The sequence below is a fragment of the Penicillium taxi genome, assembly GCF_028828555.1.
Source record: "Penicillium taxi strain IBT 34144 chromosome Unknown utg000003l_segment0_segment0, whole genome shotgun sequence".
NCBI lineage: Eukaryota > Fungi > Ascomycota > Eurotiomycetes > Eurotiales > Aspergillaceae > Penicillium > Penicillium taxi.
Window position 1 is genome coordinate 489,397 of NW_026643205.1, and position 14,625 is coordinate 504,021.

At 45.3% G+C, this 14,625-nt stretch overlaps 7 protein-coding genes across 7 annotated transcripts; 5 read left to right on the forward strand and 2 right to left on the reverse strand.

Annotated features, from left to right (window-relative positions):
• Positions 1 to 440: 440 nt before the first annotated feature.
• N7495_003663 (mitochondrial 37S ribosomal protein mS35) lies at positions 441 to 1,657 on the reverse strand (the record flags this gene model as incomplete). The annotated part of the gene is made up of 2 exons (XM_057206314.1): positions 441 to 1,042; positions 1,099 to 1,657. 2 exons carry the CDS (start codon positions 1,655 to 1,657, stop codon positions 441 to 443), a joined length of 1,161 nt encoding a protein of 386 aa, XP_057063994.1.
• Positions 1,658 to 1,890: 233 nt separating this feature from the next.
• Positions 1,891 to 2,737, forward strand: alg13 (N-acetylglucosaminyldiphosphodolichol N-acetylglucosaminyltransferase catalytic subunit ALG13; the record flags this gene model as incomplete). The annotated part of the gene is made up of 3 exons (XM_057206315.1): positions 1,891 to 2,353; positions 2,407 to 2,545; positions 2,599 to 2,737. The coding sequence occupies 3 exons, from the start codon at positions 1,891 to 1,893 to the stop codon at positions 2,735 to 2,737; spliced, it is 741 nt and encodes a 246-aa protein (XP_057063995.1).
• Positions 2,738 to 3,423: 686 nt separating this feature from the next.
• Positions 3,424 to 4,676, forward strand: N7495_003665 (actin-related protein ArpA; the record flags this gene model as incomplete). Its single annotated transcript, XM_057206316.1, has 3 exons — positions 3,424 to 4,191; positions 4,247 to 4,561; positions 4,614 to 4,676. The coding sequence occupies 3 exons, from the start codon at positions 3,424 to 3,426 to the stop codon at positions 4,674 to 4,676; spliced, it is 1,146 nt and encodes a 381-aa protein (XP_057063996.1).
• A 1,647-nt stretch (positions 4,677 to 6,323) lies between these two features.
• N7495_003666 (DUF3602 domain-containing protein) lies at positions 6,324 to 6,806 on the reverse strand (the record flags this gene model as incomplete). The annotated part of the gene is made up of 1 exon (XM_057206317.1): positions 6,324 to 6,806. One exon carries the CDS (start codon positions 6,804 to 6,806, stop codon positions 6,324 to 6,326), a length of 483 nt encoding a protein of 160 aa, XP_057063997.1.
• A 3,462-nt stretch (positions 6,807 to 10,268) lies between these two features.
• On the forward strand, positions 10,269 to 10,481 carry N7495_003667 (uncharacterized protein; the record flags this gene model as incomplete). Its single annotated transcript, XM_057206318.1, has 1 exon — positions 10,269 to 10,481. One exon carries the CDS (start codon positions 10,269 to 10,271, stop codon positions 10,479 to 10,481), a length of 213 nt encoding a protein of 70 aa, XP_057063998.1.
• Positions 10,482 to 10,661: 180 nt separating this feature from the next.
• Positions 10,662 to 10,901, forward strand: N7495_003668 (uncharacterized protein; the record flags this gene model as incomplete). Its single annotated transcript, XM_057206319.1, has 1 exon — positions 10,662 to 10,901. The coding sequence occupies one exon, from the start codon at positions 10,662 to 10,664 to the stop codon at positions 10,899 to 10,901; it is 240 nt and encodes a 79-aa protein (XP_057063999.1).
• Positions 10,902 to 11,763: 862 nt separating this feature from the next.
• N7495_003669 (putative U1 snRNP complex component Yhc1) lies at positions 11,764 to 12,637 on the forward strand (the record flags this gene model as incomplete). Its single annotated transcript, XM_057206320.1, has 3 exons — positions 11,764 to 11,878; positions 12,001 to 12,189; positions 12,453 to 12,637. The coding sequence occupies 3 exons, from the start codon at positions 11,764 to 11,766 to the stop codon at positions 12,635 to 12,637; spliced, it is 489 nt and encodes a 162-aa protein (XP_057064000.1).
• Between the last annotated feature and the right edge of the window lie 1,988 nt (positions 12,638 to 14,625).

The window sequence follows — 14,625 nt, forward strand, 5'->3', positions numbered from 1 at the left end:
TGGCAGTATATTGGTCCAAGTAATGAGGATGCTAGCACTTTCCCTACATTATGACTATGACTTCGGTTTGAGATCACTCATCCGAAGCATATATTCCTTAGTAAGGTCGAAAAATTCCTCTATAAACTTAACATCCGCTTCTATTTCAAGGTTTCTCTTATGTTGAATTGCTCTAGAAGAGCTGCAAATTCATACCTATGTAAGCAACCTTGGAATAGATCTTGCCATCACACTCAGCGCCTTGAATATTATTGGAATCCTCCGTCTACTCGTCAACCAAATGGCAGCGCGACACCAACAATTTGAATACAATGCTATTTATAGTACATAGAGAAGAAATGGAGTCGATAAGACATCCAGGAATGTGCGCCCGCGCCTCACAAATGTCCACGTCTTACACAAACCAATGAGAGAGATCATGCAGTGCATACGCATTACCCTCACCGACGAAGTGGCTGCTTCTTAACCCGGGCACCAACCTTTACAGCAACGCGCTCCCGCTCTAATGTAGCCTGAGCCTTCAGCTCTGGGTTGAACTCAGGAAGAGATGCAATGGCATGTCCAACAACGTTGTTACCATTAACGATAGTCTGTCGTTCCTCTTCGGCCAGGTACCGCTCTTTCCGTCGAGCATCCAATTGCTTCTTGCGCGCATCAGTCATTACCCAAGACTCTGGGAATCTGGGACGAGACTTGGGCTTGTGGTGGCGGAGATCAAGAGGGATATCAGCGTAGGAGTCACCTTCCTTAGCCTCTTTGATCAGTGAGTTGACAATATCGGCAAGATATCGCTTGTTCTGTGCTCGCGATCCGAACTGTTCACAGGACATGCGAACCACATCAGTTTGTGGGTTGTAACGAGTACCAACGAGCTTCAGGAAAGTCAGGCGCTGAGCCTCGGTAAGATGCTTGGGGGTCAAATCCTTGGAGGCAAGCTCTACAACGACCTTGGGCTCGGCAGGATGCTGTTCACCCAGGTAGGTAGTGTAGCGGAAACGGAGAATTTGGGTTTCGGCAGGAAGGGTAAAAGGTTGGGCCAGCTCTGAAGGGAGAATGAGTCAGTAATTGAATATAACTTAAGACAATGATCAGACGTACTGCTCAGCATTGGCATATCCCATGCTGCAATTCGGGCATACTCTCGCATCTCCCGGTGCAGCTCCATCTCAGCATAAGCCATGGAGGTAATTTCATCATCGTTGATCTCTTCATCACCGTCCTCCACCTGGGCCAATTCATCGTCCTCGTCCTCAGCCCAGAATCCTCGCGACTTCACACGAATATCCTCAAATCGCAGATCCTCAGCCTTGTCAATCTGATTGACGCTCTTCTCAAGCTCTGCGAAAGCAGCCTTACGCTTCTCAATGTCGTTAAATTCGGCCACAATGCGGTTGTTCTCAGCATTGAAAGCTGTTCGCTCCTCGGGAGACAGCATATCATACATAGAGCGCGCCTCTTTGCTGAGGATATCTGGTGAATACTCGGGCATTGGTGGGAAATCTTCAGCTTTGAGTTCTTTCGGCGGAGGAGGAATGACCGGATCTTCAGACACAGATCGGAACGAGGTTGTAGTGAAGCATCGTCCAGATAAAGAACCTGGGCCCCTTCGAACCAGGAGTCTGGTAGAGGAGGCCAATGATCTTGTGACACTAGCCATTGTTGTGAGCAAGCAGGGTATGGATGTCGGGTATCCTATCCTTCGATGTTTTCCACCTTCAAGTCCGATTTACGCTAAGCCAGAATAAGTTAGTCACGTGATGACAGGTGTGTGGTAATAGGGTGCTAATATGGTGTGGCAATAATAGTACGTCGTGGTGGATTGGGGTCTGCGGGGTGCAGATAAACATCCACTCTTCATCTTCCCTCTATATTCAGCTCTCTACAAACTCAATGGCAGTCAACATGGATGAGGATCAAGTCACCAAATCATTTGGAACCAACACCATGCAAAAGTTCATCAACAGCAAGGATCATATGACCAATGAAGAAGTCGTTACAGACCTGAATATGATCGCCGATATGCATCGCAAAACCAAAAGTACATCGACCAGAACATGCTTTGTGACTGTTGGTGCTAGTGCATCATTTAAGCCTCTCCTGCGCTATGTTCTTAGTGAGCCTTTCTTCCGCCAGCTTGTCCTTTCAGATTTCACCCACCTCATTGTCCAGTATGGACATGATGGTGAGAGTCTCTGGGAGCAATTCCTCAACGACAATCCTACGGATAGTGAGACCCTTCATGGTCTTGCCCTTGGTGGATTTGACTTCAAGCCTAGCCTAGCTCCATACATGGAACTTGTTACTGCAGACGATGAGCAGCATCGCAAGTTGGGAATTGTCATCAGCCATGCAGGTAGGAGGTATGCTAAACATTGAATTTTCTGGGGCCAACACTCTTAGTTCTAGGTACTGGCACCATTCTTGACGCCCTTCACTTTGGGCTGAACATGATTATTGTTCCCAACAACAACCTGGCCGATAATCATCAAGAGGAACTCGCCATGATGTTGTATCGTATTGGATATGCTTGCCCAGTTAATATTGAGTAAGCTATTACCTGAATTTTTAGGAGTGTGCTGATCTGATTCATCTTAATAGTGATATTCATAATCTCATGTACCACTGGGACAAGTTTTGTGATCAAGATCCCACCGACTTCGAGGATGCCGAGGGTTACTATCAGCCCTCTGCAGAGGCAGACGCTCTCATGCGTGAGCGGTTCCTGGTTGTTGACTAGGCAGTCTCACGTGACCAGTCTAGCATGTTTGTGTGTCCAAGGTTTATGGGCGCAGTATCAATCGCAAATTTTTGGCGCAATCGGTTGGGGAATACCAGGTTGGGTGTTTTAACGGCGTTAATTGAAAGGCACTTGAAGGCACTTTCATCTCTTGTTTTGTATCATATAGCCCAGTGTTATTACTGGCTCTGGTCTTTAGGACCAGTCTGCTGAGATGATCTAGATCAATCCATGAATCATCTCGTATCCCTTAAAAATGGTTTTGCTACTCTTCAACTTACGAGGCTCGGTACTCCGTCCTCGATATTAAGATTCCAAAACAAAGAAGCCGACTGTAATAAATCAACTTTGAAATCAACTTTCATAAAGAATTAAAATAACATAAATTTCATTTCCATCGAATATTCCATTAGGCAAAGTAGACGGGTAAACTCCGTATCTTGTGGATGGGCCGTTATTTGCAGTCTATTATTGGCCCAAGCTTCTGACAACTCCCGACGCGATCAAATCCACCCCTATCACATTGAAGAGGTGAACAGTTATCAACCATTGAGATTGTACATGCTCTCTTGCCTCGAACATCGCTGCCTGATTCTCCGAGTCGCCGATCCTAGGCCGTAGGGCCGTCTCAAAATACCGCCTCGAACTCGAACTCTCCATCCCCCGTTCACACCCAATCCCCCACAATGGCTGAGGCTACCCTCCACAACGTACCAATTGTCATTGACAATGGCAGTGGTACCATCCGAGCCGGATTCGCTGGCGAGGAGATCCCATCCTGCTATTTCCCCTCGTTCGTCGGTCGTCCCAAACACCCCCGAGTCATGGCCGGCGGTCTGGAGGGCGATTCGTTCATCGGACAGCGCGCACAGGAACTCCGCGGTCTGTTGAAGATCCGGTATCCGCTCGAGCATGGAATTGTTACAAATTGGGAGGATATGGAGTCTATCTGGCACTACGTTTACGAAAACGAACTCAAGACCCTCCCGGAAGAACACCCCGTGCTGCTCACTGAACCGCCGCTGAACCCACGCGCCAACCGTGATATCACCGCTCAGCTTATGTTCGAGGCATTCAACGTTCCAGCGCTGTACATGTCCATCCAGGCCGTTCTGTCTCTTTACGCGTCTGGGCGCACTACTGGTGTGGTTCTGGACTCCGGAGACGGCGTGTCTCATGCCGTGCCTGTTTTCGAGGGCTTCGCTATCCCCAACAGTATTCGGAGAATCGATGTCGCTGGTCGCGATGTTACAGAGCAGCTGCAACTACTTCTTCGAAAAGCGGGCCATGTGCTTCACACCAGTGCTGAGAAGGAGGTGGTGCGGATGATTAAGGAGAAGGTCTGCTACGTGTCGCTGGATCCGAAGCGCGAGGAGAAGGACTGGATGAACAACTACCACAAGTCAGATGCCAAGGCAGTTGACTATGTTCTGCCAGACGGCCACAAGATCAAAGTAAGAGACGTAATTTGGATAACTTGTTTCTTGCATTGCTGACTCTTATTTACAGATTGGCCAAGAACGCTACCGCGCCGCCGAGATTCTGTTCGACCCCGAACTTATCGGTCTTGAATATCCCGGAGTTCACCAGATCGTCCAGGACGCAATTACCCGCACGGATCTGGACCTTCGCAAGTCCCTCTACCTTAATATCGTGCTCTCTGGTGGATCAACTCTGTGCAAGGGCTTCCCAGATCGTCTGATGCGTGAAATCAAGCGACTCGCAGTTGAGGATATGAAGATCCGCATCTCCGCACCTGCAGAGCGCAAGTATACCACATGGATTGGAGGCAGTATTCTTGCAGGTCTTAGCACATTCAGAAAGGTATGTGATCTTCGTGCAACTATACTTATATATTTTGACTAATCTTCAACAGATGTGGGTAAGCGCGGAAGAATGGCACGAGGACCCCGAGATTATCTTCAAGCGCTTCGCTTAGACTTTGAGGCCTCTACAACGTTTGCTCTACCACAAAATGCCTTCATTGCAAGGCTACCTCGAACCCATCCCCCTAACCCTTACTGACAGAGGGCAACCGTGTATGACCCCTGCACAAAGGTGATCTATGATCACGAACTAACCTTCGAGTCGTCTGTGACTTTTGATACCCATTTCTCCCATTTATCCTGATCGATAACTACTTCCGCGAGCCTTGGCTTGTCTCCATATGTGCAAATGCAATGTCTTTCTTGTTTAATGGAGTTAAGTATGTTCAGGGAGTATAATTTGTGAATAGTATGCTCTCGGTTACATCTATTAGATTTTAGAAAGCCGACATCTCAATTCTATCCTCTTTTCGCTACTGGAATCTCCACACGCCCTGCTCCATGATAACCCATTACAGCATGGTTGACCATTTTCTAATACGATGGCGACATGACCACGCAAAACGCTAGACGGGTGTCGTTTGTTACATCTTTATATTGCCCTTATATCCTCAAGAGTTCAACATGCAATCCATGGACTACAATAATAGATTCAACTCTAGGTTCTTATACTTCGATTCCTAGACCATGTGTACATCTACAACAACCTTGACGTAACAGTCAGTACCGATAATCGAGAGACCGAGAAGCTAAGCCGGTATAGATCTACTTAGCATGTCGTTATGTTGTTATTGATGGCATCGATTGCGCGAGTAGGCAGTTTATTGTTCTATCTTGCGTGCTAGTATCTGTACGACCTGCAAGCTGCGGATCGCGGCCCAAATCCAATAATAATGGATCCGACCAGCCCTATGAGATAATTGAACCAGAAAGCAGCCTAGAAGTTGATATTAGAAATATACAAATGAATTTAATTAGATCTTTTGTCGATTTTTATTGATTTTGTAAGAATTTTAAATTTTAAATTTTAAATTTTAAACAAAACATGAAACTTCACTGTGGAAACCCCAAACCGGTTGAGGTCGCATATTCGCGGAGGCCATAACCTGGAACTGGGCACACTAAGAAAGCCAACATTTCATCGACTCCACTACTAAAATTCTGCACAAGAAATGACTTCAAAAAAATGACTAGTACTTTATTTATAGAAGGAAAAATTTGAGTCATTCAAAAATGCCACAGTGGCGTGTATTATTGAGTGGAGCCTCATGGCTAGGAAGTAGTAGCCAGCGCGCTATGTGGGGAATATGAAGTTGCAAAAGATACTAAGTACTAGGGGTAGAACACGACCAGGTGTGAATAGTGGTAATGGAAAGAAGAGAAACAAAGAAAACAGATATAAAGTCCATAACAAGAAAGTCAAAGGAAACAAATGAAAGCTGCAAATCCGTCTGGATGCAAATCTTGGCTACCATTCATGGCGGAACGCAAACAAAGAAACACCCATTCATGTGGTTGAAATAGAGTGGAGAGTTATCTTGATGTATGCATATGCAAGAATAAGAATAAGAAACCCAGAGTCGTAGACAAAAGATATAGAGCAGATTAATAGTTTAATGTTGGTTGAAGAATCAAGATGGTAGTTTGAACCCCTTCAATTAAAGGTATGGGGATATAAAAGTGAAAGCAAAAACTTTTTTTGGTTGTCGTTAAGGTGGTCGTGATTTCATGAGGGACTGTTCCGATCAAGACTGTACACTTTAAGCAGTGATCTTGAACTTGTCTAGACCGCGACGAGCGAGGTCACGAGCCCGTTCAGCAACAGAGTTGGTGCTGCTATTTGAGGCTGTGCTGCTGGAAGAGTGCTTGCGGCTGAGACCGTAGATGCTGGAAGAATCGTTTCGCGAAGAGTGGACCATATTGCCAGCACCGCCACGGCCAACGTGGTAGACTGGGCCAGCACGACGGAGATCACGCTGGAGTTCCTCATCAAAGCTGAAAATGGCTCTCTCTGAGCTTGTGTGGGCATTGCCAATTCCACCACGACCTGAGGTGAAGGCAGCTGGAACACGAGAGTCAAGACGGGTCAAAGAGGCTGGACCAGTGGCACTTCGGGAGTCTGTGACCTTCATGCTCTTCAGAGAGATGATGTTACCTGCTCCACCAATGCCGGTGAAGACTGCTGGACGGTTGGAGGTAGGCACCGAAGGGTGAGGCTCCACGACGCGGTAATTTGAAGGCATTGTGAAGTATAGAGATGATGGTATGGTGATATTAAGTTGATATTTTGTAGCACGGAGGCTAGAAGGTCAAGACCTGAAGAGTGTGGGAGTGGAAGACTTTTATAGGTAGAGTCAAGAAATTGAAAATGATATGGAGTTGAGGGCAGGTGGGGAGAAGAGATTTATAGTGATTGTTATGGATATAGAGTCATTTGCAAGCCAGGCACGACATCCGTGGATCACGACAAGTGGATCTAAAAATTTCTTTTAATTATTTTTATTCTATTTTATTCTTTTTTTCTTTCTTACTCATTTTTGTCCTTGTTTTAGAATAGCGTCATTTAGTGAAAGCAGCAGGAACTACTACTATAAAAGGTATAGTTCAGATCTGACTCATCAGTCTGAATGCTGCACTAACGTCCTTGTGTCCCAGTACATGGATATAACTGGATCCCATCTCTGATTCTCCACTCGCTGCTTTAGTTCGATCAACTCCATACTTTAGTCATTTGACTCGGACTATAACTCCACTATTTAGTAACAGAAACTGTTCCTTCAACGAATTAAGAAGTGGAATCGTTTTCTGGGGGTAATGGAATCCATTTCCAATACTCGATTCTCACCGCATTGCCCTTATGCCATGGCCTGGAGGCCAGACCTCAGACCTCGTGCCAAATCTCGCCATAGCCCCTTGGATCCCCTTGGATCCCGACGTCATTGCATCATTCTTCGTTTCCCTTTGATAATTATCTACTTAGTAGTCTTTGTTCGATTTCAAACACGCCTATTCTGGCCCCAGCTGACGCTAATTCTGTCACTAATCATTATAGAATATTCCTCACGATGCTGAGAAATAGTCTAAGACCCCTTATTCCTATTATTGACTAATTGCGAGAGTGGATTCATTCCCCACTATTCACAGTCGATCAGGTCTAGGGAGATCCTCCAGAAACTCACAACCACGCAATTAACCCACATGGTCTCCGTACTTGTAACTCAGTGCTCCAAGGTGCCCCTGTGGCCTTCTTCTTACTTCTCCTTTACTCATAACTCCTAACTCAGACTTCGGTCTGGTCCAATTTTATCATACGTGGAGTCCGCGTGTTCTAATTTTGAGGGAATCTACCAGAAACAATTGTAGCGTAATAGTCAGGCCCTAATTAGGCCTTCCCCAGATTAAGGTATGAATGACGGAATTGTGGATATAAAAAATGAAAATAAAAATAAAAATAAAAATGAAAAATGAAAAAATGAAAACCCTTCAGCTCATGTGGTCGTGAGTGGCCGAGAGATCCGAGTTCCCTCGGTACTTTTGGCGAATCAATATCCGCTCTCGGGCCCTTTCCCCGGATTTTCTTCCCCAGACTGCTTTTGTTCGCATATTTCATCCATTAAGTACGGACTACCAAGTCTAACAAGGTCATACCACCCCTGACTATACGGCCCGAGCGTGGAGTTCTTCATATACCGTACTTGGCTACCGATGTATTCGCTTCCACCCCATGAGACTCTTCAGCCTTGGGGACAGTTATTCTTAGTACTATCCAAGGACTAGGCTGAGAAGAGGAATATCCGAACAACTAACCGGCCCCTTTCATAAATTACAATTTATTACGGACCCGCGTTAAGTTAATTTATGAAAGGGGTCGGTTAACATATGCTTCTAGAATTCTTAACTTTGTCATCTCCAATTTCCCTCGTTTCTGAACATGCGGGGAATTCCTTGAAACCTCGTCCGTGCATCTAAGATTCTCAGGAACCAACTTAATTCTCCTTCTACATCCGTACGTGGATAGACACATGACCATCATCAGATCTAATTTACAGTGCATACCTGAAACTTTGTAGGAGCCAAGATGACGTAGATATCCAATTTTGAGAATCCTTTGTAACGACTTTGCTCATCTACTAGTAGTATGAGATATGGTCCTCCAATTCTTCCAAGGTTGATACCTAATCAACTAAAATCATAAAAGGTACCTATATGGTGTATGCGGTATATACCAGCAATGACGCAATGGCAACCTTGCAAAAAAGCACGTAATACCCTCGGTTATTCGATATAGCTCAAGGCTTTGCGCCCAGCCTGCAGGAAATGCATAAGGATCCATTCCTTCCAGGATTAGGCAAAGGGTCTATCAATTTGGCACGAGGTCACTACGGACTGTTTGCTTTCATGCGGGTCTCATACTTTCAGTGGATGGTTAATTAGTATAATTGTGCTCAGTCCGCCGGTCTGAGCATTTGAGTATACGTGGACCTCGGAAATTCAATGTTACCTAGGTGTAGAACGCTTCTTGTTTTGATATGACATTCTGCGATTGCATCCTCGCTACCTATGCATCTAGGTACTTATCGATATTGTGGCTTTTCACCTCAGGAGTCATCTGGGTATGAGATGGATAACTACTACCCCGCAACTTCAGATGCTCTCAAATTTTTTAGTATCTAGATAGATATCATATACTCCCAAGTTTTTTCAACAAATACAAAATTGTGCAAGATTCTTACCTAGGTAGATAGTAGGTTCTCATAAGTGAGGTAGTGCAAGATATATCCATGGATATGAACCTCAAAAGTAGATAAAAACACGATTTTCAAGATCAACTTATATTCAGTTCAATTAAAGTCGTACGAATTACCTCATCACGTTACAGTATGCTAGATCGTAGCACAGAAACGATTTGAATATTATATGAAGGTGCTATTAGCCTCGAGAAGTGGATATATTTCTCATAATGCAAAGTGGCAGAATTTGAAGTGGACGGAGTTCAGTTTCCACCGCCTTTATATAGGGTATCCGCTGAGCCTCAAAATCTTGGCATCATTTTCCAACACCTTCAGGCTTTATACTTGTTTCACCAATTATACAGCTTAAACTGATAACTACTATCAGCTGCCCTAAGAAATTATGGCTCATGAGAATGTAGTGGTGAAAGTACCCGATCCAAAGTCCCAGATCATTTTTCTTTCTGCCGTCATTTTCCGCCAGGGCATGGTTATCATTCACTTGCATTTGGGAACTTAAAATAATACATACCAGAGGTCGGGAGATCGACACTTGGCTGGACCACTTATTTAAAAATAGTAATGACAGCTTTCTATCTCCTAGGACTTTCTGAAATAGTCCTGGTAGGAATTGTTGCTTATTTTTATCTTTACTTTTCTAAAAAAAAAAAAAAAACACACTCTCACACCCCTCATTTCCAATAATCTCCATATTTATTGAAGGATTTTTGGAAGAAACGCCATTTTGTCGGCTTTTTGCGTCCTTCGATCACATCTGAATATTGAGGTTAACTTAATTGCTGTGTTAAATACATGCAGGGATGCTACTAGTCACAGCAAGGCTTGTGATACATCATATTCTAATGCTTTCCGTATACTCGAACACTGACCTACGCGATTCAATTCTACCAACGACATCGCTGACCATAGTATCCATATCAAAAACCCTCCCAGCTCGTGACTTGTCCACTCATGATGATACCGCGAGTCACCAGTTGGAATGACCTGGGCTTATTGTCTGAGGATGTTGACCCAGACTCTAGCGCGATCAAATCCTCATCATTTGGCCTGGTCCAGGATGACAACTACTATTACGGCAAACTGAGTGTACCCAAGGCAGAGATCTCGCTCAAACAGCTGACGGCTGCTCTCAACCCTATTCCAGACGAGGAAATATTCCCTCCATGACCCAGAAGCAGTGGACCTGAGTAAAGCACCAGAAGCACTATCTGAAAGATTCTACGTGAAGCGTCCCACGATGGAATATTTTCTTATGGTAAAGAATCTGGGGGTTGAAAACAGCTATTCAATTCCCTCATCGCAGAGGCGCGAGTGCTAGAAGAACTATCCCAGCACCCGCATCCAAACATGATCCGCTATCACAGTTATCGAGTAGTACGCGGATATAATACCGGTCTATTACTTGACAGACACCCCAATGGCCTGGAAGTATATATAAAAAACCATGGGATGGTCGGCAAGGTCGCTTTCAAGACAGCACTTGAGTCTGTTATCAGTCATCTACATGGGCTGGGCTGGGCGCATAATGACATCAAGCCATCCAATATCCTGGTTAGTGAGATCGGCAAGCCGATTCTGATTGATTGATTTTGAGGAATGTCAGAAGTTTGGCACGAATTTACAATTTGCCCGCGGATCTGAGGGGTGGATTGAAGGAGCTATAGAAGACTATGGTACATCTGAGGCGCAACATGATGTTTTTGGTCTTGGAAAGATACGGGCTTGGCTTGGAGATCAGGAACGTCTGAATTAAGTTTCGTGTATCTGAAAGTTTTTGAAATTGCTGTACTACCACTTGAGCCAAAAGACTATTCCTGTTTCTCACTGGGCGCTTGGCAATTGTCACGATCTAGTTATCTGAAGACGATTCGTAATGGATTTGATGCATAAGAAGAATTCTGAGCGAATTTGTATAAATTGCCGGAATGTTAATGCCCAAGGACTTGATTAAATAGCACAAAATAGGCTAGCATCAATATCTGCCGAAGCAAATAGAAGTGAAACTGTAAGATAGCTGATTACGATAAGCCTCGGATTCTGCCATGTGACACCGCCTTGAAGACCCATGCTAACAGCCTTACGACGTTGCACCTCAACCTTTCCAGATCAACAACTTCTTGATCCCAGATTTTCTTCTGAAATCTGTGACCGCTGTCAATCAAATTCAATCATTTCTTTAATCCACGACACCTGAGTCAATTACCTCCCCGACACGGGACTTTTGCTTTCTTTGCGCGACATCAAGTCCGCATCTCAAGATGCCGAAATATAAGTGCTTTCTGGATGACAATTCTCATGACGTTTATGCTGACCTTCTATGCACTCTTCTGTAGGTTTATCATTCCAGATTCTTCCTACGCTACCCTCCCAGCGTAAAAAGCGCAACTTGAAACCTAAATTACTTGCCGTCGCGATAATTATTCCAAAGTGGACAACCAGCTGATCTTTTATGAAAATAACAGGCGATTACTGCGATGTCTACCTCACACACGACTCTATGAGCGTGCGCAAGGCACACAACTCCGGCCGCAACCACTTGCGCAATGTTGTCGACTACTACCAGCGTACGCCCACCATCTTTTGTTCGGAAAGAAATCACAGCTAATAATTGTCTACAGAGATCAGCCAAGAGAAGGCCCAGGCAGTGATTGACTCAATTACTGCCTCGTATGCCGCTGAGGGCCAGGCCGTGCCGAACCCACATATGGTCGTCCCAGGTGGTTACCTGCCTCCGTTCGCCTTTCCTGGTCAGGACCCCCCGTCAATGAGGAAGAAACTTTCACCAACACTGATAATCTAGGCGCTCACCCCGGCCAACTGGCTCCTCCCTTCGGTATTCCTCCTCCTGGAGCCCCCGGTGCCCCAATGATGCCTCGTATGTCAAATCCGAAATCTCAACGCGATATTTATATTTAAGCTAACATATCTCCCATCTTGTTAGCTCCCGGAGCTGCTGGAATGCCTTTACCCCCTCCCTTCCCTGGCGCGCCAGGTAGCTTTCCTCCTAACTTCAGTCTGCCTCCCGGCATGGGCAACCTGCCCCCGCCTCCTGGAGGCGCATTCCCTCCTAACTTCTCGGCCCCGCCTGGCATGGCTCCTCCTGGCATGGGTGCCCCCCTGGCATGGGCGCTCCTCCAGGTATGGGCGCTCCTCCCGGTGTGGGCGCTCCTCCTGGTGTGGCTCCTCCTGGTATGAGTGCGTTCCCTCCTGCCATGCGTGGTCCCCCTGGACCCCAGAACTCGTCCATCCCCACCGGACCTCGTGGAGCAGATGGATATCCCGGTGCTCGTGGGCATTCGTTTGAGCAGGAGCGACAGTGGTAGTTTGCGAAAAACGGCGTTCTTTTGTATTTTTTTTAATATCTCGTGATGGATCTTGAATTTTCCATCCCCGTTGGATACCTCTTTACTGTTATGATCACGGTCGTCTTGAGCTCTTTCTTGAGCTCTCATCAAAGTAGCAGCCAATGCTTTTATGATTACACTTGATTTTCCGTTCCTTTTCTCTTTAAATTTCCTCCTTCTCGACCTGACTATCTAACATTTGTATTTAAACAGAAAACAAGACACATGATCCTAGTGGCACCGCCTGATATGCCGACGGTCATTTATACTGATAACAGCGCAACGGTCAATACCTAAGAGAAGCCGAAACATCACTATCTCCTGAACAAGCGCATTTGTTCAAAGAGATCAGTCAAGAAAGGAGACGACCAATATTGATATCGCACCGTGTCCTGGGTCTAAAGCTCTAATCAATCACTGAGGTAAGTATGCAGTATACGCGGAGGTTATGAACTGAGAAGAGGGGATGGCATTTCAGCAGCAACGGTGACGATTTCAACCATCCAGACCGTAAAAACGCGAAGTACACGATAGTATGGCACGGTCGATCTCCCACGAACTACAGACTCATCAAGCTTGTATATATCCGAGCATATAGTTGCTACAATTTACGTGGTGGGAATCCCAATTGGGATTACCGGAACCCGGGACCCGAAATTCGTCGTCGGACACGTACTCACACAAATATTGGGCCAGATACGCAGCATATGGCGTCTTTCTAATCTTCATGGTTATGAGATCCTTGAATGCTAATATAGGACGTAAAGATCTTCACTAACTCGGCATAATTCCTTCAATGATTGAGCTGGCAAAAAGGAAGATCTGGCCGGAATCATCGAGGTCCAAAACTTCATATCAGATTCTCACCCCATCGGCTTGCTCACGGAATAAGCGTAGGAAAAGTGTCTCTTCCTTTGATAAACACTATGAGATGCCACTTTCAAGTGTATACAGAGCCAGATGAAGAGGATAATATCTTTGAGACACAATCTCTTGAGACTGATTCACACCGTCAAGTGCAGGCATTTTGGTAAAATCAGTGGCAGCTTGAAACGCTTGTTAGCCTCTGAAGGCACTTCTCAAGCATGGAGTTAATTCTTGATGTTGATACCTCAATTTCCGGTTCCATCCCAGGATATTATCACTTCACAGAAACACACCTGGTTGGAAATGGATTGGCAAGTGAGAGGACTGGTTGCTTCAATCCGACAAGTTTCTAGTGGCATCCCTCACAGAAGGGGACATGATCGAGTCAATGAGATGTTGATACAAGTGAGTCATATCTCCGCAGCTGTTCACGAAGGAGGGACTGGTGCGAGCTCTGTACCACTTTCCTGGTTAGGATTCCCTAGCGAACGAAAAAAAAAAAAAAAAAAAAATCAAAATCAAATAGCAATTGCTATTTGGACGGCCACCCGGCAAAGACTGGAAATTGAACGCAGTACTTTGGGGAGCCAACAAATGCAAGGGTCTTATCTCTTGACGGGGTGCGTCTGGCTTATCCTTGTGATATCAATCGTCAATGTGATTGTGTCACGAATGAACTTCCGAGCGCCAACACTGCTAGTAACTCAGCAAAACATGAAATGCGCTATTGAAATGGCTATCACCACCGTCTTGCATTACCTCAACATCTCTGCCCGCGCCAATACTTGTATTCATCTTGCCACTTACTTCAAGAATTAAGGATACTGGACCAATATCAAAGCTTTTGAGTTGCCACAGTTGTCTCGTCTTAATTCAGGGCTAGCTTCTAACACACAGTAAACATATAAGAACTGACCTCCTTCAGGACATCGGGTAGTAGCAAGTACAGAAGAGCAGGTTGGACGCTTGGTTGAAGTCAGAGGTTGAGACAAGGAAATTCTCTAGAAAACAGTCAAGTACCTAGGTACTCAATAAGGCATCTGGAGATATAATAAGGATTGATGGAAGTATTGTAAAGTTATTCTACCATGGTAAGACGG